The 26,742-nt window shown below is 36.6% G+C and overlaps 1 protein-coding gene across 1 annotated transcript; it reads left to right on the forward strand.

Annotated features, from left to right (window-relative positions):
- The first annotated feature begins 1,057 nt into the window (after positions 1 to 1,057).
- Positions 1,058 to 14,908, forward strand: LOC144956149 (thioredoxin reductase-like selenoprotein T1b). The gene is made up of 5 exons (XM_078886532.1): positions 1,058 to 1,266; positions 4,757 to 4,994; positions 7,153 to 7,240; positions 8,345 to 8,503; positions 9,576 to 14,908. The coding sequence occupies exons 1-4, from the start codon at positions 1,103 to 1,105 to the stop codon at positions 8,458 to 8,460; spliced, it is 606 nt and encodes a 201-aa protein (XP_078742658.1). The 5' UTR covers positions 1,058 to 1,102; the 3' UTR covers positions 8,461 to 8,503; positions 9,576 to 14,908.
- The last annotated feature ends 11,834 nt before the right edge of the window (positions 14,909 to 26,742 follow it).

Consider the following 26,742-nt stretch of genomic DNA (forward strand, 5'->3'; position numbering starts at 1 on the left):
GCAGCGTCTTGACCGAAGTCGGCTCGCTGCCACCCTATGTCTCCTCTTGCTGGTGGAAAAGCCTGGCAATTTCTCCCCCAGTTTCGAGAAGTCGATGTCCCCGCTCCCTCAAGGGATTGAATTCGTCCAAACTGACTTCCATCTCGTATAATATTATTCAGCTCTGTCAGGGAAGCTACGTACAAGGGTTGCCGGGACTTATTTCAGCTCGAAACAGGGGCACCGTCCATTATGCGCTTTAGAGGGGTATCTCCATTCCCTCTCTTTTTGATCTCGGGGGGGGGGGGTGAGGGGGGTGGATTGCTGCCATTATCGGGCCCCATTATCTAGGCGTTGTTGCCAGCGCTCCCGACACTATATTATGCGACTTGCGAAGTTTTACATCGACATTCTCAACGTTCGTTCTTCTGCCTTCAGACTGGAACGCAATACTCCGCGGTGGAATAGTATAGTGCCAAGGAGGACGTCCTCCGTAGCGCTTGATTTGCACCCCAAGTTGTTCCCGCCAGCTTCCTTAGCAGAATGTGCAACTCCTTCGAGATGGACCCGATGACTGTCATACCACTACTAGTGGCACTAGATCCCCCAGCCGCATTTAAAAATCGATGTCCTCCACTATAACCTGATAATATCGATATATTCCGGTTGGTTCCTATATCATTCACCGTGTGTGCATGCTCGTGTGTTTGCACAGGGTGTGAAGGAGGAAGGGGGGGGGGGGGGGGTACAGGTAACAATAATATGTATGTTTTTTCGGTTTCCGACTCTATAAGAAAAAAAAAAAAGAAGCGAGAGGTTCCATTTGTGAGAAGACGCAAACAAGTTGTCAAGTCTAAATCCTCTCACTCACAACTTTCGCCAGCCGGATATAAATGTACCAACACTCAAAACTATGTGTAACCTTAATCGTTTATGTCTGATTTATATAGTTTAATGAGAACGCTCATAAAAATGGCTGGTTACAAACAATAACAATGAGCTGAGCGACGTCAATTTCGTTCCTTCTATATTCTATCGAGTATTGAGCTCTTCAATGATTAAAGTTCAGTTGCGAACTTGACTTCCCCTACCTAAATCAGCCAAGCCATCCTATTTGTTAAAGATGGCCGACTTTGGCCGAGTACCGTTCTACGCCTTATGCGTAGGTCTATTATTCCTAACTTACAGAGACTTCACACATTCTTACGAGCAGTCTTCTTCACAAAAAGATATAAAAGCTCCGAAGCTGGCAAATTTTGCAGGACCAACAATAAAATTTTTGTTCTGGTGAGTTGGAGAGTTCTGAACCTGGTTGGTCAGTGGGGATGCGGCGACTGACTGACTCAGACCGTGATGATGCGATTGGGCGTGTGATTATGATTTGATTATTATTATTAGACTAATAGACGTCCCGAGTGCGGCCCATTTGAAATTTTATCTTTGCCTTCACGGGAGTCTCTTTATTAAAGTGAAGGCGGGAGACCTTCCATAAAAGCTACTTCATCCTGCTCTAGGAGGGGGTTTGGGAAGGGGGAAACTTTTTTTTTTTTTTTTAAAGTCTCCTCCCTCCCAAACCACCTACACTAGAACTTCTAGTAGGGGTTTGGGAGGGGGGAGACTTTAAAAAAAAAGTCCCCCCCCTCCCAAACCCCACACTAGAACAAGAATACTTGGGATGCAGGCCTAGTAGCTTACATTAGGTACTTTGGTAAACGTCCATTTGGCCCTCCAGCAGGGAGCCGATTAATGGCCTAGTCTAGTGCTGTGACCCGATTTTTTGGACTTTTGAGTGATGGGTCTCAGAAAAAGTTCCATAGATTTTTTGTTTAGGATGGATTTTAATGATTGATGTCTTATTTTCTTCAGAAGAAATTACTCTATCGTTTGGTGTAGTTTATTTTAAAATCAATGACAATTTAGTATAACTTTTGATTATGGATAAAATAGGGTATAATTTAGCTTTGGATAATAAAGATTAGAACTTGGTAAATCAAAATTTCATGCTGGCACGTTTATTTAACATCTAAACTCTTTTATAAAATTAAATTCAGGGCAAAGTTGTATACCGCATCCATGAAATTCGTTCCAGTAAAATCCTTACTCAAATCTTAGCGGCCATTTTAGACCAGTTTTGAAATCCAAATGGTGGTTACTACCGGAAATGCAACAATTTTCAGGTCACTAAGTCCGTCAGTAAATAACAAAGGCAAATAGAAGACCATTTTCAGCCTTTAAACTAACATAACTTTTTTTCTGCTTATCTGATTTTCACAATTTTGGTATCATTAGAGTCGTGTTGAAAAGCACTTTAAATGATATAGGTTTCATTGAGCTCAATCCAATTTGAATTTTTTACCAAAGTACTTACATGGAAGGTCTCCCCCCTTCACTTTAATAAAGAGACTCTTTCTGTTAAAAAAAGTAATTGACTAATTATTATTAGAATCTTGAATTGAGAGGCGCGCCTCTACTTCTGCGTGCCAAATCTTTGAAAGATGCAATTCGAATTGAGCATGCCTTCACGTTAATAAAGAGAAATATTTTTAAAAACCTACCTCTGTTTCAAAAACTAGCATCTTTCAACTTTCTAAGAAACATTTTGATTTTTCAGGTTCGTTAAAAAAATACCGGCTCAATCTGACCCGTTGAATCGACTCAAAATTTCAAAACGAAATTTAGGTTCGTTGTTTACAGGGACACGGTTTAAAGAAAATGCCTTAAATTAGCATTCATGGTCATGGACTTCCTTTGTTGATTTTACAGTGTCACGTTTTGAGAAATTTGTCGTCTGCTACAAATAATTAGTCTGGTGGGGGGTGGATATTTTAGTTGGAGCAGAAAAATGTGAGTATTATTTCTTGAACGTTTAGAGAGTACTTGGGTCCACAACAGACGAGTTGATTGAATAAAAGGAAAAGGGCCTTTTTTATCCGCCGCCGTCGCCACCACCACTTCCTCCATTGCCACCATCACCATGAGATTGGAGGGGTGGGGGGGAGTAAGGGGAATGGGGAAAGATGAACGAAACAATGAGTTGCCTGATGGCGTAGGTCAAAGGAATGTTACAGACGTGCTTCATTCACGATGCGTACGCCGTACAGTGACACTGATTTTTCTCTCTCCAGATTGCTTATTATGCAGAATAAATCGTTTCCACTAAATAATTTATTAAGTTATGCCCCTTTGTAACAAGAATTGAGATACTTAGGTTCTTTGCATGTGATTTTTACCATGAAGCACCTTGAAATACAAGGAAAGCTAAGTGCTTATAGAAATAGTGTATCTGCACAATATATCAAATTAAAAAAAAAAATCCCAACCGACATCTTATCCGTTTGAGCCTTGAAGTTGACAAAAAATTGCGATTTTAGTGCATTACGCTATGTGTTATTCTTCAAAAAATTGTAATACCACCAGACTCATATTTTTGCTATATTATGTTAGATACAAATCATCAATGACCAAAAATGAGCCATTAAAGTAATGAAAAAAATCTTTTTTTTGTCAAACAGCACGGGGAGCCACATTCAAGGGCAGATAACTCCAAAAGTTGATAAATATTTTCATTTTCCTTCAAATAATTGTAATCTATGCTAAAAGTTGCACAGGATTACCATGGACCCACGAGCAAATTTGATTTTGACACGTTTTTAAATTTCCAAAAAATTGTAAAAAATTCAAATTTCCATATTCTGATCTGAAAATTTGGTTTTCTTCATGTCTCATAAAAATAACTTCAATTGAGCCCAGTTTGAGGAAAATCAAAAGGGGTGTGGTTCTCAATTTCAGTAAATTTGGTTCACTTGACATGGAATGGCCCATATGGATTTCTCATTAACATATTGTATACCAAAATGTTCGTCTTATCCAGGAAGATGCATTTATGTTAATAATAAGGAAGATAAAAATGTCAAAATAAGACATTACATAATATGACGCAAATGTTACATAATTAAAATCGGCCAGACAAAAGAAACATAATTTGCTATATCACAAGTTTTGCTCAGCTAAAAAAGGTCATCAATTATGGATACACTAAACAATATGTCAAACTCTTCCTTTATGTGTGATAGTTTTCAAGTTAAGCCAGTGGAGAAAGAGAGAGAGAGAGGGGTGGGGGAAAGAAAGAATGAGGAAGAGGTGGAGGAAGAACAAGAGAAAAAGACTGACTGAAGGGGAGGAGGGAAGAACAGTGGAGAGAGACAGAGGTGGAAAAACAAGTGAGATAGATTGACGGGGGGGGGGGGGGGGGGGGGGGGGTGAGGGGGGGGGGGGTAAGGAAGGGGAATGGAGAGGAAAGAGGAGCAGATGAGTGGGAATGGAGGGGAAAGCTTGAGAGGAGAAAGAGGAAAGAAAAAATGGAGAAGAGAGATTGAAAGGGAGATGAGATAGATAGAAGGAAGGAAAATAGGGGAATTGGATGAGAGAGAGATTATGGTTGATTGCCAAAAAGGGAGGTTAGTAGGAAAATGAATTGCTCTTCCGACCACTTCACTTTCCTATTCTATTTCCTAACACTAACACCCATGATCATGTTTCCAAGTGTGTCAGAATTCCCCTCCTTATGTGTTTGGTGGTAATTTTGAGAGGAAAATTAATATTAGAAATTAAGATTAAATATTCTTTAAAAAAATTTTTTTTCTTTTTTTTTCTGAGTTTCCCATTTTCTGACGTTGTGATTCCACTTTTGGAATGTGGTGGGTCGGCAGGTCTGAATGTTAATATGAATTTGAGGTAGAAAACTAATTTGATCCACTCTTTTTTTAATCTTTTTCAGTTACTCCTGAGGGTATCAGAAAGTGTTTGAGCAGTATGCTCATGCACTAAAAGAGAGATTCCCTGCATTGACGATAGACGGTGATAATTATCCACCTCCGATGATGCGGAAAACTCTTGCTCAAATTATAGGAGTTGTCAAGTTTATTTTGATTGGTTTGGTCATGACGGGCTACAACCCCTTTCCTAGTCTTAACATGGAAACCCCCAGTGTTTTCAGTTGGGCAATGCAAAATAAGGTTAGTCAGGAAGGTTAATCCAGTAATACCCACTCCTGTTTTTTCTTTCTTTTTCTCTCTCTCACTTAACTTTCAATATGACCCTTATGTGTATGTGTGTGTTTTGTGCTACACACTGTCTGCATGCAAGGCCCATGCTTCATTGAAGATGATGTTGTATAGTTATAAGTAGCCTACAGAGAGAGAGAGAAAAAGAGAGTCCTAGCCTAGCTCTCGGTCGCCTTTAGCTTACTGTAGGCTTACTTGAGCATAATGTGGGCTAATGCATTATATTTGGAAATATTGAGTGGGTTTCAGCACCCCTGTTATTGTAACAACTCGGCTCAGACTCCATTATTTCAACTTGTTTATTATCAATGATATGGTAATACTCTTCAACAGTCGTAACGTCACTTCCTTCCTTATGACGCATTTTAACTTTGTAACACTGGCTCTAAACTATCGGAACAATGGCAGACGCCGTATGAAATATTTCTCCGGTGAGCATAAAAGCGTATCCAGAGGGGAAAAAATCCATAAATTTGATCGTGTTTTGACTTTTACACATTCTGATCACAAGGCATATGAAAAGTTCTAGCCAGCATGAAGAATAAAAAGTAATGATTTTCTTTGTTTAGAACCAAGATGGCCGCCGTTGCCAGGCGGCGTGACATCAGACTACTGAAACCAATTGTGAATAATAACTATTTAGAGCTACCAGCTCGGATGAAGGTTTTCTGTAACTTACTAAAAACAAAACATAATTTTCTAACGATGTTCCTAAGAAACAAAGAGTGCCTAAAAGTTTGCACAGTTAACATTCATACTCACATACAACATATGCACAATGCAATATGTGTAACTCTACAAACTCCAAGAACTCCCAGCATATTCGTCACACACATTTGAACAACTACATTCACACACAGCCAAATGACTACAATATATGTTACAGTTATAACTGTTTTTAGTCTCTTTACAGTCATTGCTATAGCCTGTAAATATTACTAAAGGCAAAGAGGGAAGAAAAAAAAACGGATTAAAAAAACAAAAAACCCTGTTACTGTTATATTATGTCTGGGCTCCTCTCATATCCAGACCTTTTATATTTATACATTGGTTCCTCATTTGTGAGGACATGTATGGTTATGGGAGTAATTCTACCGGTGTAAAATGAATGTAAAAATTACATGATGTTACAAATAAATGAAAAGACAATTGAATAAATAAATTCTTTGAGTTCTTTTAGCGCTTTCAAAATTAAAAAGTCTGACCTTGACCTTGAAGACTGGGTGAGGTTCTTGACATCCCATACTGGACAGGGAGGCCCTTACTGTGTCTTCTATCCTCCTGTATTTGTTTTCCAACTTGCTTTCTGTCTTTGTTTTGGAATGAGATTACTGGTTTTGACCTGGTCCTGGCCAGATACTTTGACTGAGAGGGAAACAGTCAAATGTATGGTCAGTTTTTCCTTGTAAATCATCTCTCTGTTACGCACTGTATTGTGTTTTGCTTACATATGATATATGATTTGTAAGCATTTGAGTGTATTCTTCTTAGTGGGGACCTGTGCCTGTGTCTGGATGAGACTTTATCAGTGATCTCAAACTAAGTACTTTGATAGTGTGCTCTTGGAATCTACATCCGTTTCCTATTTGTCTTACCTTTTCTTGGGTACTTTAATTGTAATTCTAGAACTTTTTACTGTCCCATTTCCTTCCTTTTTACTGGCGCTGATATGACCTTAATGTGTTGCAAGCCCTGTAAAACCCTTAAAAACTATAACTAAACTGACCTTGAAGGGGATGAGTGTTATTCTATAAGATATTAAAAATATTCCTATTGTAGGATTCATAAAATATAATTCTTCAAAAGACAATTGTTGTGGGGCACTTTTGAAGCAATATCTGAATGAAAGTTTTCAGTTTTCTAGGATTTGCATGAAAAAAAAAGCCTTTTAGGCTGATATTATTTCATTATCATCATCATCATCATCTTTACTACTTCTACTACTACTATTATTATATTATTATTATTATTTCATCATCAAAATAAACACATACCCCTCTACATTTTCATAAGCTATGTACTTATATATAGTTAATATCTAACAAGACTGTTAATCTAAATTAATATCTACAGTCCATATTTTTTTTTACCTCCCCTTTCTTCCCTCCAGTTCTATGCTTGTCTTATGTGTTTTTTCATCTCTAATGCCATAGAAGGTCAGCTGATTTCAACTGGTGCCTTTGAAATATCTTTTAATGGTAAGTCTTGCTCCATAATTATATATATATAATATTTTTTTTTTCACTTAAAATTGATATTTATATTGTAAAGTGCCCAGAGCTAGTGTTTTACAAGAGAATGAGCGCTATATAAATGTGTATTATTATTATTATTATTATTATTATTATTATTATTATTATTATTATTGTTATTATTATTATATATAGCTGCCCACTGTCCTGATAAAATCAGAACTGTCCCGATTTGGCAAGCAGAGAAACAAAATAATTTGACTGTTTATGTGTATGGAAATGACCCTTGCATGTTCCAGGATTATGCTTTTTTTAAACTATAAAATGAAAACAAGGAGCAGAAAAAGCTCTTAAGTCTAGGTAATATTATAATATTAGTCCAAACATACTGCTGTTTTAGGTTATGACGGTTTTGTGTGCTAGAGTGTCCCGTTTTAGCTCTTTGAAAAGTTGGCCGCTATGTATATATATATATATATATATATATATATATATATATATATATATATATATATATATATATATATATATATATATATATATATATATATATATATATATATATATATATATATATATATATATGATATAGTAGATATCCTTAAAGAGCTACAAAGTATGTAGTTTATCATTAACTTTGCAGTGGGAATCAATGGTGGAAATTGAAATGCTCTTCATAGATAAAATTAATTGAATAATCATCTCACTCATCTGTTAGAAAATTATATTCTCAAAGAAGACTAATTTAAATAATTTATGTGTGTAATAGTAATACAGAGTGGCCAACCTTCCCGATTATTTCGGGAAATTCCCTAAATGGATCCACCGTTCCCGATGTCCTGAAACTGCGTTTTTTTATATCTTTAGTGTAAAAAAAAAAAATATGATAGAAATACCATGGGATTCTAATTTCAACATCACCAGACCAGAGAGATTTGTCGACTTTATGCAAGGTTGACTTTATCCATTATCAATGGAATACCTTTACCCGTAGATAAGGAACATAAAATTTGGTACCACCAAGACTTTAAGTAGACAATTTACTTTAAGAGTGTTGATTTAATGCAGATTCCACTGTACCATGAACCATTTTGATTCCTTTCTCTGCAGATGTTCCAATCTGGTCTAAACTTGAGACTGGCAGGATTCCATCACCGAATGAGATGATTCAGATGATAGAAAACAACATGAGGTATTCACAAAGACAGCCTGAGCCAAACTTGTAGTGCCAAGAGTATATCAATGCAATGGTGGGGAGAACTGGTGGAGGTATGTATTTTTTTATTAATTATTTTTTACAATTTTGGTATTATTTCATTTAAAAAAAAAAATTTTTATACCTGTTCTTTTTTTTTTTTTTTAATCTCATACTTGTTAAGATTGATTTCTCTTTTATATTTATTTATTTGTTTGTTTGTTTTTTTGTTTTTAAAAAAATGTAATTACAATTGGAGGAGAAAACGTTTTTTAAAGAATGGGTTTACAACACTTTTGTAAGTATGTATTTCTTTTGCAAATTTTATGAAGGTGAGGGAATTATACTTTTCATTTAATTTATTAGGTTGACTCTTTCAGATATCTATTCGAAAGCTTTAAGGTCATCTGACCGTCATGGAACTTAAAAAGCAACACTTTGCAAAACCATGGTTTATTATAATGAATGAGGTGCAAGAAGACGTCTTCATCTGTTTCTCTTGATTCTTTTTAAAGTGTTTCCCTTATCATATTGTTTTTGGAGTTGGCCTTAGTTTAGATTTACAGCCCCTGACCTCCCAAAGTGGGCAGGGGGGTACATACTGTGCCTTCTATCCCCTTATATCTGTTTTCCAACATGCTTTCTGTCTTTGTCTTGGAATGAGATTACTTGGTTTTGTCCTGGCTGTGGCCGGAGTCCTAGCTGGGAGGGAAACAGTCAAATGCATAGTTATCGTTTTGGGAGATGATATTTTTTTCCTTGTAAATCATCTCTCTGTTTTGTATTACGTATTATATTTGTTATTTTGAATGTATAATGTTAGCATTTGAGTGTATTCCTCTTTGTTGGATTTTGTGCTTGTCCGGATGAGACTTGTAGGTGATTTCAAACTAAGTACATTGGTGGTATGCTGTTGGAATCTAAATCTGATCCCTATTTGTTCTCAGTTCACCTATGTCTTACTTTTTCTTGGGTGCTTTAATTGTAATTCTAGAACTTTTTACTATCCCATTTTCTTCTTTTTTACTGGCGCTGATATAACCTAAATGTGTTGCAAGCACCGTAAAACCCTTAAAAACAAAAAACAAGATTTACAGCCCAAAATGTTCAATGTTAAGTTAAGTACTTGATCCATTTCTTCCTCAGATTTTGGTCTGAAAGCAGACGATTGGCTTGAGAAGGCTCCAGAGGTCCTGATCCATTCTATGACGGCGACCACGTAAAGCAGCAACGACTGCCAGTGATCGCCTGATGATCTTTCTTCAGGTGAGAGGACCTTTGGACCGAGTTCATCGCATAAATCGTCTGCCAGCATCCAAAGCCTTTGCCAGTTCTCTCTTCTGATGCTGCGATGACGGGGATGTGTAAATTTTCCATGTTAATATTATGAGCGGTTTTTGTGTCTGTATGTGTGTGTGTGTGTGTGTCTATATGATGCTTGTATGGATTGAGATCTATTAGATGTAAAGAGAAAGTAAAAACTGTCACTGTAAAATCTTGTTTGTTTGAGGGATGATGATTGCAGTAGTCCTTTAGAGCCATTAAGCCCATGGAGCTGGAGTTTATCCCAATTTCTACAGCTTGAAACGGACAATGGCAATTGCTCATTACCCTTTGGATCAGGTGCTAGCCTATTGCAAAGTGTTTTCCACCAAATCAAACAGACCCAGCTACCCAATCACTGCTGGGTGAATAGAGGGGTCAGAAAAAAATCTCGACTTCATCCAGCATTGATCTCGGTCCGTTTACATGTGAAGCGAGTGCTCTACCAACTGAGCTATTGGGACTCAGGGATTGAATGAATGGATTATGCCTTATTGACTTACAATGGATGCTATTACTTCTTATTTCTATGGAAAATCACAAATTGCTTTTATCATCACATGCTTGAAAATAATAAATGTTTGTTGTTTGATTATGAAAGGAATATCTAAGTCGGAATGTGTAAGGAAGTTTGTTTCTATTTCTTAAAGGTTCTCCCTCAAAGAGGCAGACACTTTTAAATACCACATTTAAAAGGGCATGTGATATGGCCTGTTGATCAAAACTAATAGACATATTTCTTACACAGGTTTTTCTCTAGAAGACTTTAGAAGAGAATTATTGTGTTCTATTTTGTACCTCGTGATCTGTGGTGATCCACATGGTAAAGCAATATATTGTTAATCAGTGAGAATGTCAGATTGATGTCTCGGGTTCATTCCTCCGTGTTCTATTGAATCACAGTATTTAATTTTTAATTAGATGTTTATTACTTGTTTGAATGGTTATGTTTATTTATTGTATTCTTATTTCAATTTTTTTTTTGTTTGTTGATTTTTTTATTCCGTTTTAAATCTGTCATGTTCTTTTTTTATCCACTTATATCCACAGGGTTGCCAATTTTTGGTATATTTACGGAATTCAGTATGTTATAAACACTCGTATATTTTCCAATTATCTGTTCAACGGAAAAAAGTACATGATGTCTTTTTACTGGAATTCAGCACTCAGAAAGGGGTTGGTCTATTACATTTGCATAGAGTTCAGTAAATTTTTGCCTCTTGACTTGGCAACCCTGTGTCCAGATTCTTTCAGCACGCAAATTTGTGGCAAGCTTGCAAAACCTGCACTTGTGTGTGTGACAGGAACTAAATTTGAGATTGGTGTTTGGTGTTATTATATAATTGTTTCTTAATGTTTTAACTGTTATCAAAGAAAAGAAAATATTTCATTTAATCTATTAGAAATCACAGGTTAGCTACAAACTACAAACTACAAGGAGGAAGAAAGTTTTAAAGAATAGGACATAACTGGTTTTAATTTTTTAATATTAAAAAAAAATAACAAAGCAGTTTTTTATTTATGATGTTGAAAATAGTTATTTTAAAGATTTACTAAACTAAGCAAATGTATTGACATTAAAATCTCATATATTTTTTTTTTTACAGAGTGTTCAAAACTAATTTATTTGAAACCACACTTACAATACAAAGTCCACATCTAATAAATAGAATTCATGGATGTAAGAGCTTGCATGGAATGACCAAAATTAACTTTTAGACAATCTAATCGAAGAGTTGATCAAGCACAGCATGAAGGGTTTTCCCAGCTCGCCACATACATATTGTTGTTTATATCTTTAAATTTGAATTAACTTTTGTTCAAATGAAGTCAGTTTTATTCTTTTGATTGTTTTTTTTTTCTCTTTTTCCTTCCTTATTTAAAATTGCAATTAATAATTTTGTATTCAGGAATTTCAATTTCTGTGATCGTATGACTTGATTAAATAATAAATAATTTTTCATCAATCTATGCCTCCAAGTTCTAACTGATTCAATGTGTCCTCTGTCTGATGATCGTGTCATATATAAAAGTTTGAAGGAGTTAGAAGTTTACAATACTTATATTTTCAATTAATATTTTAGTTTTGCACCCGTCGTTATCTTTTGGCAGGTTGGTCGCTCACTTAAAGATATTTAGTTTACACATTGTAAATTGGAGTATGGAATGACTTTGAACCCGAATGTTTCATCCCTAATCAGAAATACAGAATTTCTTACTCATCATTTATCTTGATGACTCTTAATGTGTGCTTGTCTTGGTCTTAGGTGTGTCATCAACTTCCGTAACTGGTTGGGGTTCCTAACCTCCCATAGTGGGCAGGGAGGCACTTACTTTGTCTTGCGGGTGGTTGGATGGGAGCATCACCCTTGAATCATATACCTATGATGTTCGCATGGGTGTACGATCCGATAGTGATGTCGTTTCTTCTTCTCTTTACTAGCCTATCCTGCTTCTTTGGTTTGTGATTGTATTTTTGACAGGGGATATTTTTTTTCTGTAAATTTCCTGCCTGTTTGTTCTTGGTTATTTATAATTTAGCTTATGATATCTTTAGGTTATGATTTTGATTGACATTTGTACTATTTTTGTTAGATTGCTTGTTTTTTTATTTCAGCGGTCTCTCATATAACCTCAATTGTGTTGGAAGAGACCTAAAGCAACAAACAAACAAAAAAAAAAAATACTTTGTCTTCTACTTCTACCCCCTATATCAGTTTTCCAACATGCTTTTTGTCTTTGTCTTGAGATGAGATTACTTGGTTTTGCCTGGCCGGTTACCCTGGTTGGGAGGGAAACAGTCAAATGTATCGTTAAGAGTTTTGGGAGATGATTGTTTTTCTTGTAAATCATATCTCTGTTATGCACCGTATTATTTTTATTTTACATATATGATTTGTAAACATTTAACTGTATTCCTCTTAGTCTTAGTGGGGACCTGTGCTTGTGTCTGGATGAGACTTTTAAGTAATCTCAAACTATACTTTGACAGTGTGTTCTTGGAATCTACATCTGTTTCCTATTTGAACCAATTCTCCTTTGTCTTCCCTTTTCTTGGGTGCTTTCATTGTAATTCTATAACTTTTTTCTATCCCGTTTTCTTCCTTTTTACTGGCACTGATAAGACCTAAATGTATTGCAAGCGCCGTAAAACCCTTAAAAAACAAAAAGAAAACAGCAACAACCTGTATGTAGGGGTAGACATAAACTGCCCACACTTGATTGCTCTTATATTCTCCATTTATCTATTTGGCTATTGTTGCTAATGCTATGCATTTAGATAAAATACTCAGAACATTCGCTAGCCACATTTAATTTACCAACATATAATACTATAAACATTCAACGTTTATAGTCTGATAATTATAGTTTAGTGAGAACTAATCACTAACAGCCTGTCTAAAAATAGTAACAAACAGCTGAGCGACATCATCTTCATTACTTCTATATTTGCTCTGGTCTGACGAAAAGACTAATTGAAATTATCTTTCCTGGACTGTAGTCCTATCTCGAAGACGATTAGTGGGTGGATTTTATTCATTTCCTTTTTTTTTTTTTTTTTGACAATCATGTCTCAATAAGTTGTCACTGTTACTCTTACGAACCAAATTCCATTTTCATTGAGTGCACCTCCATTTGCCAGTGATGTGACCCCTCGCGTGTCTCGGCAGGACCTTTGGATTCACACCCTACACCCTCAAGACTAGTAGTCCTTCAGAGCCAGCCATTCAACCCATGGAGCCGGAGTTTATCCCCGTTTCTGAAGCGTGAAACAGACAATAGCAATAGCTTCATGCCACCATTTGGATAGGCCATAGCCTGTCGCAAAGTACTTTCCGCCAAATCTAACAGACTCATCTACCCATTCACTGCTGGGTGGGCAGGGGGTTCAGAAAAAAATATCGACTGCACCTGGGATCTTCCTGACCTCCCATATTGGGCAGGGAGGTACTTGCTGTGTCTTTTATACCCCTATTCATGTTTTCCAATTGCTTTCTGTCATTGTCTTGGAATGTGATTACTTTGTTTTGTCCTGGGTGGGGCTCCTGACCTCCCATAGTGGGCAGGGGGGTACATACTGTGTCTTCTATCCCCTTATATCGGTTATCCAACGTGCTTTCTGTCTTTGTCTTGGAACGAGATTACTTGGTTTTGTCCCGGCCCTGGCCGGAGTCCTGGCTGAGAGGGAAACAGTCAAATGCATAGTTATTGTTTTGGGGAATATTTTTTTTCCTTGTAAATCATCTCTCTGTTATGTATTATTATATTTGTTATTTTGAATGTATAATGTAACCATTTGAGTGTATTCCTCTTTGTTGGATTTTGTGCTTGTGTCCGGATGAAACTTATAGGTGATCTCAAAACTAAGTACATTAGTGGTATGCTCTTGGAATCTACATCTGATCCCTATTTGTTCCTAGTTCCCATATGTCTTACTTTTTCTTGGGTGCTTTAATTGTAATTCTATAACTTTTTACTATCCCATTTTCTTCCATTTGACTGGCGCGTGTATAACCTAAATGAGTTGCAAGCGCCGTAAAACCCTTAAAAACAAAAACAAAACAATTCAACTCACCCAAGGTATGAAGTAGATAAAGATGACTGACTGGCGATTTGTCAAGAATCTGTCTATGCCAGATAATTTTAATTCTATTTATCACTGCACATTCAGGAGTCACATATTTTGACTGGCGCTGATATAACCTAATTGTGTTGCAAGCGCCGTAAAACCCTTAAAAACAAACAAAAACAAAAACATATTTTACTTAAATTTATTTTCTTTCTTTCTTTTTTTTTTTTTTTTTTGGGGGGGGGGCGTACTTCTCAGGAGGGGAAGGAGCGGGTAATAGTTAAATTTCACCTCAACTTTTCTCTACCCCCCCCCCAATAAATGACTATATTACACGAATAAACATTCAAATCTCGTGTTTTCAAAATGTTCAAAACGTGTTAAACATGTTTTCTTCTTAATCTTTCACCTTGATTGTTATACTTTTTGGTTATTTGGTCAATCGATTTTGTTGATGATGTTCGAGAATTATAATTGTATCTGGTATAGACAGCGATATTGAGATTTATTGTTTTATTGTTCTTTTATTTCCAGTTGGTAGATGTTCATAAACCAGAACTTTGAATAAATGTCTTTATAATTTATAGTTTCAGTTGCATTTTGTTTATTTATGGGGGGTACATACTATGTCTTCTATCCCCGTATATCTGTTTTCCAACATGCTATATGTCTTTGTCTTGGAATGAGATTACTTCGTTTTGTCCTGGCCCTGGCCGAAGTCCTAGCTGGAGGGAAACAGTCAAATGCATAGTTATTGTTTTGGGAGATGATATTTTTTTTCCCTGTAAATCATCTCTCCGTTACTGTTATGTATTATTATATTTTTTATTTTGAATTTATAATGTAAGCATTTGAGTGTTTTTCCCCTTTGTTGGATTTTGTGGGTGCTTGTGTCTGGATGAGACTGAGGTGATCTCAAACTAAGTACACTGACTGATAGTGTGCTCTTGGAATCTACATCTGTTTCCTATTTGAACCAATTCCCCTTTGTATTACCTTTTCTTGGGTGCTTTAATGCTACCCCATTTTCTTCCTTTTTACTGGCGCTGATATGACCTTAATGTGTTGCAAGCGCCGTAAAACCTTAAAAACATAAAACAAACAGATTTCTTGGTTTTGTCCTGGTCCTAGACGGATGCCCTGGCTGGGAGGGAAACAGAACAGTCAAATGTTTAGATTTTGGGAAATGATATATTTTCTTTTGTAAATTATCTCTCTAGTTTTCCTCTGTATTTTTTAGTTTAACATTTACATGATTTTTAAACATTCGAGTGTTTTCCTCTTAGTGGGGACCGGTCTTATCAGGATGAGACATTTAAGTGATCTCAAAATAAGTACACTGATGGTATGCTCTTGAAATCTACGTCTGTTTCTATTTGAACCAATTCCCCTTTGTTGTAAATTTTCTTGGGTGCTTTAATTGTAATTCTAGTACTTTTTAATGTCCCCCATCTTCCTTTTTACTGGCACTGATATGACCTAAATGTGTCGCAAGCGCCATAAAACCCTTATAACTTATAAACAAAACCATTTATTTATTCATACATCTATTTTCTACTTATACTGACACGCTGTTACAAAATGAAGTTTTTGACTTTGTCAAAAAATTGCATAAATCTTTTTTTTTTAAAAAAATCTTAACATTTAGCTTTAAAAGTCTATTGTCAACTCCGGTTCTCTCTGTTAGCTCTGGGTGGGGTTCCTGACCTCCGATAGTGGGCAGGGGGGTACATACTGTGTCTTCTATCCCCTTATATCTGTTTTCCAACATGTTTTCTGTCTTTGTCTTGAAATGAGATTATGTACTTGGTTTTGTCCTAGCTGGGAGGGAAACAGTCAAGTACATAGTTATTGTTTTGGGAGATGATATTTTTATCTTTGTAAATCATCTCTCTGTTATGTATTATTATATTTGTTATTTTGAATGTATAATGTAAGCATTTGAGTGTATTCCTCTTTGTTGGATTTTGTGCCTGCGTCTGGTTGACTTATAGGTGATCTCAAACTAAGTACATTGATGGTATGTTCTTGGAATCTACATCTGATCCCTATTTGTTTCCAGTTCCCCTTTCTTGCTTTCTCTTGGGTGCTTTAATTGTAATTCTAGAACTTTTTACTATCACATTTTCTTCCTTTTTACTGTCGGTGATGTAACCTAAGTGTGTTGCAAGCGCCGTAGTAGTAGTATCGTATGGTGGGGTCACACTTTCAGATCTGTCGCGTCGAGCCAAGCCTTGAATTCATCTTCACATTTGTGAATGGTTTCATAACCTCCATTCAGCTTGGTAACAGGACAGTGGAACACAAGGTGATCTACATCTTGGGGTCAGTTTGGCATTTGGGGCATTCTGTTGAGTTGTTTAGGCCCCATTTGTTCATTTTTGCGGCTGTTTTCGCATGTCTGGAGCGTAGCCTATTTGCAGCCACCCAGTATTTCCTACCAAGCTGTGAGCCAGGAATTTCATTGGTAGGGTCTGCAAGCGCCGTAAAACGCTTAAAAACAAAACAAACAAACAAAAGTCTATTGTCAATTCATGTTCTCTGTTATCTTTTAGACTGGGTCTATTGACCTCCCATGGTTGTTAGGGAGGTCACTGTAGCTGTGCCTTTTATCCTCCTATAATATCTATTTTCCAACTTGTTTTCCTGTATGGGGTTCCCGACCTCCCATAGTGGGCAGGGAGGCACTTACTGTGTCTTCTATCCCTCTGTATCTATTTTCCAATTGTTTCTGTTTTTGTCTTGGAATGAGATTATATGGTTTTGTCCTGACCCTGGCCGGAGTTCTTGGCTGGGAGGGAAACAGTCGAATGTATAGTTATATTTTTGGGAGATGATAATTTTTCCCTTGTAAATTCTCTCTCTGTTATGTACTGTATTCCTTTGATTTACATATTATATGATTTGTAAACATTTGAGTGTGTTCCTCTTAGTAGGGACCCGTGCTTTTATCTGGATGAGACTTTTAGGCAGGGGCGTGGCTCTATTGGTTCAAATGGTGCCTGGCACCACATCCATGTTTTAAATATGGATAACAGCATTTTAAAAAATATATAAAACTGAGAAATGGTATATATCGCCTTTTATCAACAGTGCGAAACAGACTCCCTTTCTGTCACAACGCCTTCTACCCACGCATTTCTCCCGATTCACACAGTCCGCGACTGTGTACCATGGCTGAGCGAGTGACTGGATTACCCCACTCCCCACTCAAACGATTGCAAGGTGCGGATTTTCGCTGGCACCATTGAAGGCTATTACTATTGTGTGCCACTAGTGTTGCCACATTGAATACCTGAGAAAATGGCTCGAATTTTTACCATCTTCACATACGAGAAAAAACCCGCCTCAGGTGCCGAGAAATTTTTGCTCCAACTCTGTTGGACTGGGGAATAATAGCTAATTTGGGTCATTTACGTCATAGTCATAGTATGGTAACTTCGACCATCTTTATTATTATCGAAATCACGATTATTAACAAGTTCATTTGTTTCTCTCTCTCTGTCGTGATTATTGTATATATTAATTTATTATTATTATTATTATTATTATTATTATTATTATTATTATTATTATTATTATTATTATTATTATTATTATTATTATTATTATTATTATTATTATCATTATTATTATTATTATTATTATTATTATTATTATTATTATTATTATTATTATTATTATTATTATTATTATTATTATTATTATTATTATCATTATCATTATCATCATCATCATCATCATCATCATTATCATTATTATTATTATTATTGCTGCAAAAATTGATATGAAGGAATGTGAACGAGTTAAATCAAACATTTCTTGATAGTGATGCTATATGCTAAATGCATGATCTTCGCGTGAATATGCGTGTTTGACTTTGTGTGTGTGTGTGTGTGTGTGTGTGTGTGTGCGCGCGCGTTCATCACACACACACACAGAGATAGGTAGATAGATAGATAGATAGATAGATAGATAGATAGATAGATAGATAGATAGATAGATAGATAGATAGATAGAGAGAGAGAGATAGATAGATAGATAGAGAGAGAGAGAGAGAGAGAGAGAGAGAGAGAGAGAGAGAGAGAGAGGAGAGAGAGAGAGAGAGAGAGATCTTGTATGGTGTCATGTTTGATTTCCGAAGTGGAATGGGGTTGTTTCATGACGTAACTACAGTACTCTTTTAATAGGCCATGGGCTGTTTACATTCTTACGCTTTGTAAGTTTTGAAATGACCCTTTGTTCGATTGACATTCAATGTCTGCATGTGTCCTTTAGCCATTTCCCTCAGTGTCCAAACTCCAATCAATATATTCGTTCGTGATTTCTATAAACAAACTACTGAAAAGATTTGCAGAGATAGAAACATCACCATGCAAATTAACTTTACAAGTATGTAAGTTTTTTTTTTCTTTCTTTTATATTTACAAATGAAGCATGTGTAAGTCATTTTCGTCTGGCACCACTTTATACTGTAAGCATGCCACGCCGCTGCTTTTACTAAAAGTTTTAGGTGATCTCAAACTAAGTACACTGACAGTGTGCTCTTGGAATCTACATCTGTTTCCTATTTGAACCAATTCCCTTTTGTCTTACCTTTTCTTGGTTGCTTGAATTGTAATTCTAGAAGTTTTTACTATACCACTTTTTAATATTTTCTTTACTGGCACTGATATGACCTGAATGTGTTGCAAGCGCGTAAAACCCTTAAAAACAAACAAAAACATTTTAACAACTGATTTGTAAACATTTGAGTGTATTCCTGTTTGTCGGATCTTGTGCTCGTGTATGGGTGAGACTTTAAGGTGATCTCAAACTAATTACACTTTACCCCCCCCCCCCCCCCCCCCCCCGCCAAAAAAAAAGAAAAAAACAAAACAAAAAAAACAACCCCCCCACCCCAAAAAAAAAAAACCCCAAAAAAACAAAACAAAACCAAAACAACTCCTGTTTTTCTTTTAAAGTCATATATTATATCGAGTATCCTCTTAATGCTTTCATTTACATTTTGTACCAGGTTCTTAATTTGTTCCTTGGTTTTAGTTTCCGTTCAGTCTGTGGTCTAATCGTGTTTACATAACACCATGGGGGCAAATTGCTTTAATCTCCGGTAGGGTATTGGCGGGCATACGATGACCAACAACAAAGTGTGTGAATAATTAAACGCTTCCACTCCAAATATGCATGGTTATAGTTTAACTCCACTGTACGGCTATGTGGTCTAGTGGTATGACTATGGCACCGCTTTCGGATGAGAAGGTCCTGGTTTCGAGCCTAGCTTGCTGGGTGGGGTTCCTGATCTCCCATAGTGGGCAGGGGGGTACATCCTGTGTCTTCTATCCCCTTATATCTGTTTTCCAACATGCTTTCTGTCTTTGTCTTAGAATGAGATTACTTGGTTTTGACCTGGTCCTGGCTGGATGCCCTGGCTGAGAGGGAAACAGTCAAATGTATAGTTAGTTTTGGGAGATGATATTTTTTTCATTGTAAATCATCTCTCTGTTATGCACTGTATTATGCTTTCTTTATATTATATATGATTTGTAAAACATTTGAGTGTGTTCCTCTCAGCGGGGACCTGTGCTTGTGTCTAGATGAGACTTTTAGTGATCTCAAACTTAAGTGCTTTGATAGAGTGCTTTTGGAATCTACACCTGTCTCTTATTTGAACCAATTCCCCTTTGTCTTCCCTTTTCTTGGATGCTTTATTGTAATTCTAGAACTTTTTACTATCCCATTTTCTTCCTTTTTACTGGCGATGATATGACCTTAATGTGTTGCAAGCGCCGTAAAACCCTTAAAAACAAAAACAAAAAAAAAAAAAAAAACAAAAAAAAAACGAGCCTAGCTTGACGCATAGTTGCGTCCTTGGAAAAAGGCTCGTAACTTACACTCAGGTTTAAAATGAGTACCTGTCCGTTAACAGCTTTGTCTCTGTCGTGAGAAAAAATAAAACGCAATATCGCCTAACAGACGTCATGTCCCGTTCTATACGTTACGTGTTGCTGTTGGTCAGGGGCCTCTTGTATAGCGCTTTGAGCAAATTTAGTGGATATTGCGCTATATAAAAGCTCAATTATTTTTTTTTGTTTTGCCACTTTAGCAATCTTTATGCCTCAGCTCAGGTCTGGTGATTTATTTTTGAATTAATCGCTTGGTACATAGATCAAGTAGGGAACAAAAGTGTGACGTCAAAATACTGGTTTCAATCTCATTGGAAGTGTGAAACCAGTCCACTGGAGGATTGGATATATATATATATATATATATATATATATATATATAATATAAATTGATTCACTCACTTATATGGCCGAAACACATGTTTCTGTGGCTTCCACCCACGTCTTCAGTCCTTATATATATATATATATATATATATATATATATATATATATATATATATATAGAATGCAAATTTTCACTCACATTTTTGTGGCCGAGACGAGTCGTCTCGGCCACAAAAATGTGAGTGAAAATTTGCATTCTATATTAGCTCTAACCACCATTATCGAGCACTTTCGTACCTACAAGTACCCACCAACACTCATATATATATATATATATATATATATATATATATATATATATATATATATATATATATATATATATATATATATATATATATATATATATATATTATATACCATGAGCAATAACTGATCTTCTGGTTTCAGAGTGATGGCATATTATTTTCAAGTCTAAATAAATGCTGGTCGTCAATAACGATCATACACCCTCGTTCTTTCACGTCCTGTAATCATAAGAATCTGCCTCTTCATCCTTCTACTAAAATAGTTATTCCACCCGGTGATTCAACATGTAACCTTTTCATTATTTTTTATTAGTTGCCCAGTGGACTGGTTACACGCTTCCAATGAGTTTTGAACCGGAAGAGAGGCAAGCGTGACGTCATGATTTCTTTGCTCTATCAATAACAGATTTCTTTGACATACAAATATAGAAAGCAGTATCCTAAGGACAATATTTCTGCGTTGGTTTAAGAGCCTATTTCCATTACAACAATGAGACCATAACAATCTAAGTTATCAGACCTATAAATAATTATACGTCGACCCCAACTCTATTTGTGCGGCTATGTGGTCTTGTGGTATGACACTCGCTTTCGAATCGGAAGGTCCTAGGTTCGAGCCTCGCTTGGCGCATAGTTGAGTCTTTGGAAAGGGCCTTTCCTTACATTCTCTCACCGGATTCAAGTATATATTGAGTACGTTAACAGCGTTGTCTCTGTCGGAAAAAAAATGCAATATCGCCTAACAGGCGTCATGTCTTGTTCTATATGTTATGTTTTGCTTGTAAAGTGCTTTTTGCACGTTTAGTGGATATTGCACTATATAATATTTAAAAAATATATAAAAAATGTAATATTCCCTTCATTCATCCCATAGGGAAATTTTTCTCTTGGGGTCTATTCCAGGGGAAGACTGGAATAACCCAGGCGTCAGCCGCAGTGCAGCGCCGCAAATTGAGCTAGGGCGAGGTGACTTGCCCAAGGCCACACAGCGCACCGGCGGGTGATCGAACTCGATACCTTACGGGTACGATGCAAAAACCGTACCGATGAGCCAAGCTGACCCTAAAAGCTCTATTAAAAAAAAATAATTGTTTTTAAAGAATAGATTGATTCACTCCGTCAACCTGGGTGGGGATCCTACCTCCCATAGTGGGCAGGGAGGTACATGCTGTGTCTTCTATCTCCCCATACCCGTTTTCCAATTGCTTTCTGTCATTGTCTTGGAATGAGATTACTTAGTTTTGTCCTGATCCCTGCCGGAGTTCCTTGGCTGGGAGGGAGACAGTCGAATGTATAGTTATAGTTTTGGGAGATGATACCTTGTAAATCATCTCTCCGTTATGTATTGTATTATGTTTAGTTTACATATTATATTATATGATTGGTAAACATTTGAGTGTATTCCTCTTATTTGGGACCTGTGCTTGTGTCTGGATGAGACTTTTGGGTAATCTCAAACTAAGTACTTTGGCTGTGTGCTCTTGGAATCTACATCTGTTCCCTATTTGAACCAATTCCCCTTTGTCTAACCTTTTCTTTTGTGCTTTAATTGTAATTCTAGAACCTTTTACTATCCCATTTTCTTCCTTTTTACTGGCGCTGATATGACCTTAATGTGTTGCAAGCGCCGTAAAACCCTTAAAAACAAAACAAAAACAGACTCCGTCATCATAATAGCGGTTTGAGACGGGCGGGTCACTAATATAGACCTGCCTTCTACTACGAAAAGCTCGGAGAACTACGGATGTTTGGCTCCAAACCGACAATTATATACATATCTTTGATTCAATTTTTTTTAAAATTGCGCTTTTTTATAGCGCAATATCCACTAAACGTGCTCAAAGCGCTGTACAATGGCTCCCTGGCCAACAGCAACACTTAACACTGAGGACTGGATATGACGCCTGTTAGGCGATAGATATTATATTATTATAATGTTTTTCGGATAAAGACAACGCTGTTAACGGCCAGTTACTCATTTTACACCTGAATACGGTGAGAGAATGTGAGTAAAGAGTCTTTTCCAAGGACTCAACTATGCGCCGAGCGAGGCTCGAATCGAACCCAGGACTTTCCGATCCGAAATCGAGTGTCAAACCACTAGACCACATAGCCGCACACATAAAACTTCTTGATACAAAGTTTTGTTGCTGCAGCGAGGCTATATATATATATATATATATATATATATATATATATATATATATATATATATATATATATATATATATATATAAGGGAGAAAAAAAGGCAATATTTTAACACATATCAATGTCAAATTCAAATTGGTAATTTTTTGTTTTATTAGTAGTTCTAGTGTCTTATATGTTAAAACCCATGAAAATTACAAATATTTTCCATGTCAAGGTAGGGTAGCAGCTCTGGTCACTAACTAATGTCAATATTATTTCTCCTGAGTTTTGTCTTTCTTCATGACGGTAGGACTGGAAACTGGAAGTCTATGTTTCCGAAACACATCAAGCATGAAGCCGAATAGGTACAATGAACAGAGAGTCAGAGAGACTTAACACTAAACTCACTCAATCCTAGAGAGTTTTGCTACTTTTCAAAACTGGAAAAAAAAAAAGTATTAAAAATGAGCATGTGCATAGATAGTTTTATTCAACTATCATTAACGTGTAAAAACTAAAAAAAATAGCTTTGATACTACGCCTATAATTTGTCTCAGAAAAATGTAATAAATAGGCATGGGGTAAAAGTAACCCCGGGTATACTACGGATATAGTCGGTGTTAGGGTTGAGTGAGTTAACCAAACACTAATATCCTGGTTTTAAATTCAACACATCTTGTGTTATATTATATAAAATTTACCACGCGGACATGGGGGACATCGGAATGCCAAGTTTGTAAAGGAATCAGACAGGCAAGTCTTAATCGCCATTCATTGTCCGGGTGAAAAGCCCATTAACCGGCTTAATAACTGCCATACTCCGGAAAGACACGTATATTATTTAAAAATTTGGCCAGAAAACTCGTCCTTCAAATATCGATCGATTTAATTGGCTCTAAAACATGGGACTATGAAAGACTTTGCGAAGCCCCAGGTTTGAGCGTTTTTACCAAGATGAGAGTCATTTAATTCGATCGATATTTGAAGGACAATTATTCTGGCCAAATTTTAAAATACATTTTTTTTTTCCAGAGCAAAGTTGTAAACTGGTTAGATAAATAGAACGGGATAGGGGTTTGTCTTGCTCAGTGTTCTGTAACGAGTGGAATAATAATAACAACAATAAAGATATGTTTTGTGACCTATCATCTCAAAACGGTACATATTATGTGTGCGGTTATGTGGTCTTGTGATATGGCACTCGCTTTCGGATCGGAAGGTCATGGGTTCGAGCCTCGCTCGGCGCATAGTTGAGTCCTTGGAAAAGGCTCCTTACTCACATTCTCTCACCGTACTCAGGTGTAAAATGACTCCCTGGCCGTTATTGAACCCTCCCCCCACCCCCCTTGTCCAACCAGAAGTGAATGGATAGCTGCGCCTGTTAGATTTGGCGGAAAGTACTTTGCAGTAGATTAGCATTCTATCCAAAGGATAGCAAGCAAATGCTATTGTCCGCTTAACGCTATAGAAACCGGGATAAACTCCGGCTCCATGGACCGAATGGCTCTGAAGGACTACCTTAAGATCTATATCATAATATAAAACTGACTAGTGCGTGGCTCAGCGGTACAGTCTTTGCTTCGTACCGAGTTCGATCACCCGCCGCTGCGCTGTGTGGTCTTGAGCAGGTCACCTCACAGACGACTAGGTCCTGTGCTATCTATCTATGGGTCACCTCGCACTAGCTCAATTTGCGGCGCTGCACTGCGGCTGACGCCTGGGTTATTCCAGTCTTCCCTTGGAATAGACCCTTGAGACAAATTTCCCTGATGGGATGAAAAAAGGGAATTTTATTTTTATTTATTTATTTATTTATTTATTTTTGACTATACAGAATAATGAAAATGTTGCTACTTGGAGCTCGAAGGAAAAAATACCGATAAGTATCGACTTGTAAGCTTCCAACTAGTAGACGAAGACAGATATTGTGGACTTTTCGGGTTTCCCCTTTATCAACAAAACAGGATGAATGAAAAACAAGAGACTAATAAGATATTGTGATCATGTGATAGTGGAGTTATTAAGGTGAATAAACAAAAGCAAAACGCCACTATCACAATATCTCATTCGTCTGCAGTGTTTCATTCATCCTGTTTTGTTGATAAAGGGGAAACCCGAAACGCCTACAGTATCTGCTGTCTTCGCCTAATAAATTGAAGCTTGCAATTCATTGCTTATCGTCATACTTTTAAACTATAAAATCAATATTTATCATCCAAACCTTCACGACGGGATACCGTTTTTAGGCAGTGGGTAACCTTTGTGACCGACGTATACGTATATGCAGGTCTGACATCCGAACCCACCTATGGGCCTAGTTTAACATTGTTGTAATGGACATTATTTTGCGTCTTATTTATTAATTTTTTTTTTGAGATTTCCATTACAACAATGGGCCTATAAGGTATTGGGTAATCAGACCTTCAAATAAGTGCACGTCGTTTGTGACCCATCGTCTCAAAGCAGTATTAAGTTGGGATGAACTAAGACCGGTTAAAGTGAATTTACGATTATAATGTTACAAAATACGAACTTTTGGGTCTTTTGAAATATTTTTTTAAAATGTATTAATTCTCCAATATAAGGGGGGCGAAGTGGCTGAGTGGTTAAGGCAATGCGCTGTGACCCGGGTTCGAGCCCCGCTAGCTACAGGCACTTTCGTTTTTATTTTCCTTGGGCAAAATTATTAACCCCCATTTTATTTGCTCGCTTGGACAACATGGGTGATTCCTGTCATTAACATCAGACATCTTGTTTGATGGCTTACCTATATTCCTTCGTGGAATGCCAAGCCGAAGATATTATCTTATGATGTAGTGGCGGAAGGGCGTAATTTTCTTTTAAATATAGAATATTAATCAACCCCAACTTTCATATCTGTGCTGTGGCTAAAAATACAATTTCCAGTCAGCGCCTAGTAAACTCCGACATTACTGTATCTGAACAAGTGTGTATGAAAGGTGTCAGACAAAGCAAGAAAAATACCCCCCCCCCCCCCCCCCAAAAAAAAAAAAAAAAAAAAAAAAAAAAACTCGATTGGGGATCGAACCTCAGACCTTCTGATTACCGGTTAGACGTGCTATCATTACACCACAGAGGCTCCTGATAAAGAGTTGGGACAATTTTAATACCCGTAACATTGTACCGCTTTGAGATGGCCGATCACATTATTTAAGGCTATAGGCTATTCTCACTTTATTTCGAGTTATACGGAGAGATGGCTATGGTAACTCATTCAACCCTAACACTGACAATATCCGTAGTTTACCCGGGGTTGCTTTTACCCCATGCCTATTTATTACATTTTTCTAAGACAAATTAAATTATAGGCGTAGTATCAAAACTAATGTTATTATTTTTTTTTAATACTAATGGTAGTTGAATAAAAAAATATATATGTGAATGTTCACTTTTAATATATAGATAGAATGCGCTTGGCCAAGGAGTTCACAACATTGCCATCCGGAAGTATAACGGACCAACACACAAACTCTGTGTAACCATGAACTTTTATAGGCTGGTTAATACAGTTTAGTGAGAACAACTCACAAATGCGGATGGCAAAAACAATAACAAAGGCCCGAGTGACGTGATCTGCATACTATCATATATATATATATATATATATTTTTTTTTTTTTTTTCAATTTTGAAAAGTATCAAAAATCTCTAGGGTTTAGTGAGTTAAAATTAATGCTTGTAGCATTGCTTTGGGTTTGGATGGACCATGATGTCAATCTCATTCTCATTC

The sequence above is a fragment of the Berghia stephanieae genome, chromosome 10 (genome assembly GCF_034508935.2).
Source record: "Berghia stephanieae isolate SIO BIC M18660-M18661 chromosome 10, UCSD_Bste_1.3, whole genome shotgun sequence".
Taxonomy (NCBI): Eukaryota; Metazoa; Mollusca; class Gastropoda; order Nudibranchia; family Aeolidiidae; genus Berghia; species Berghia stephanieae.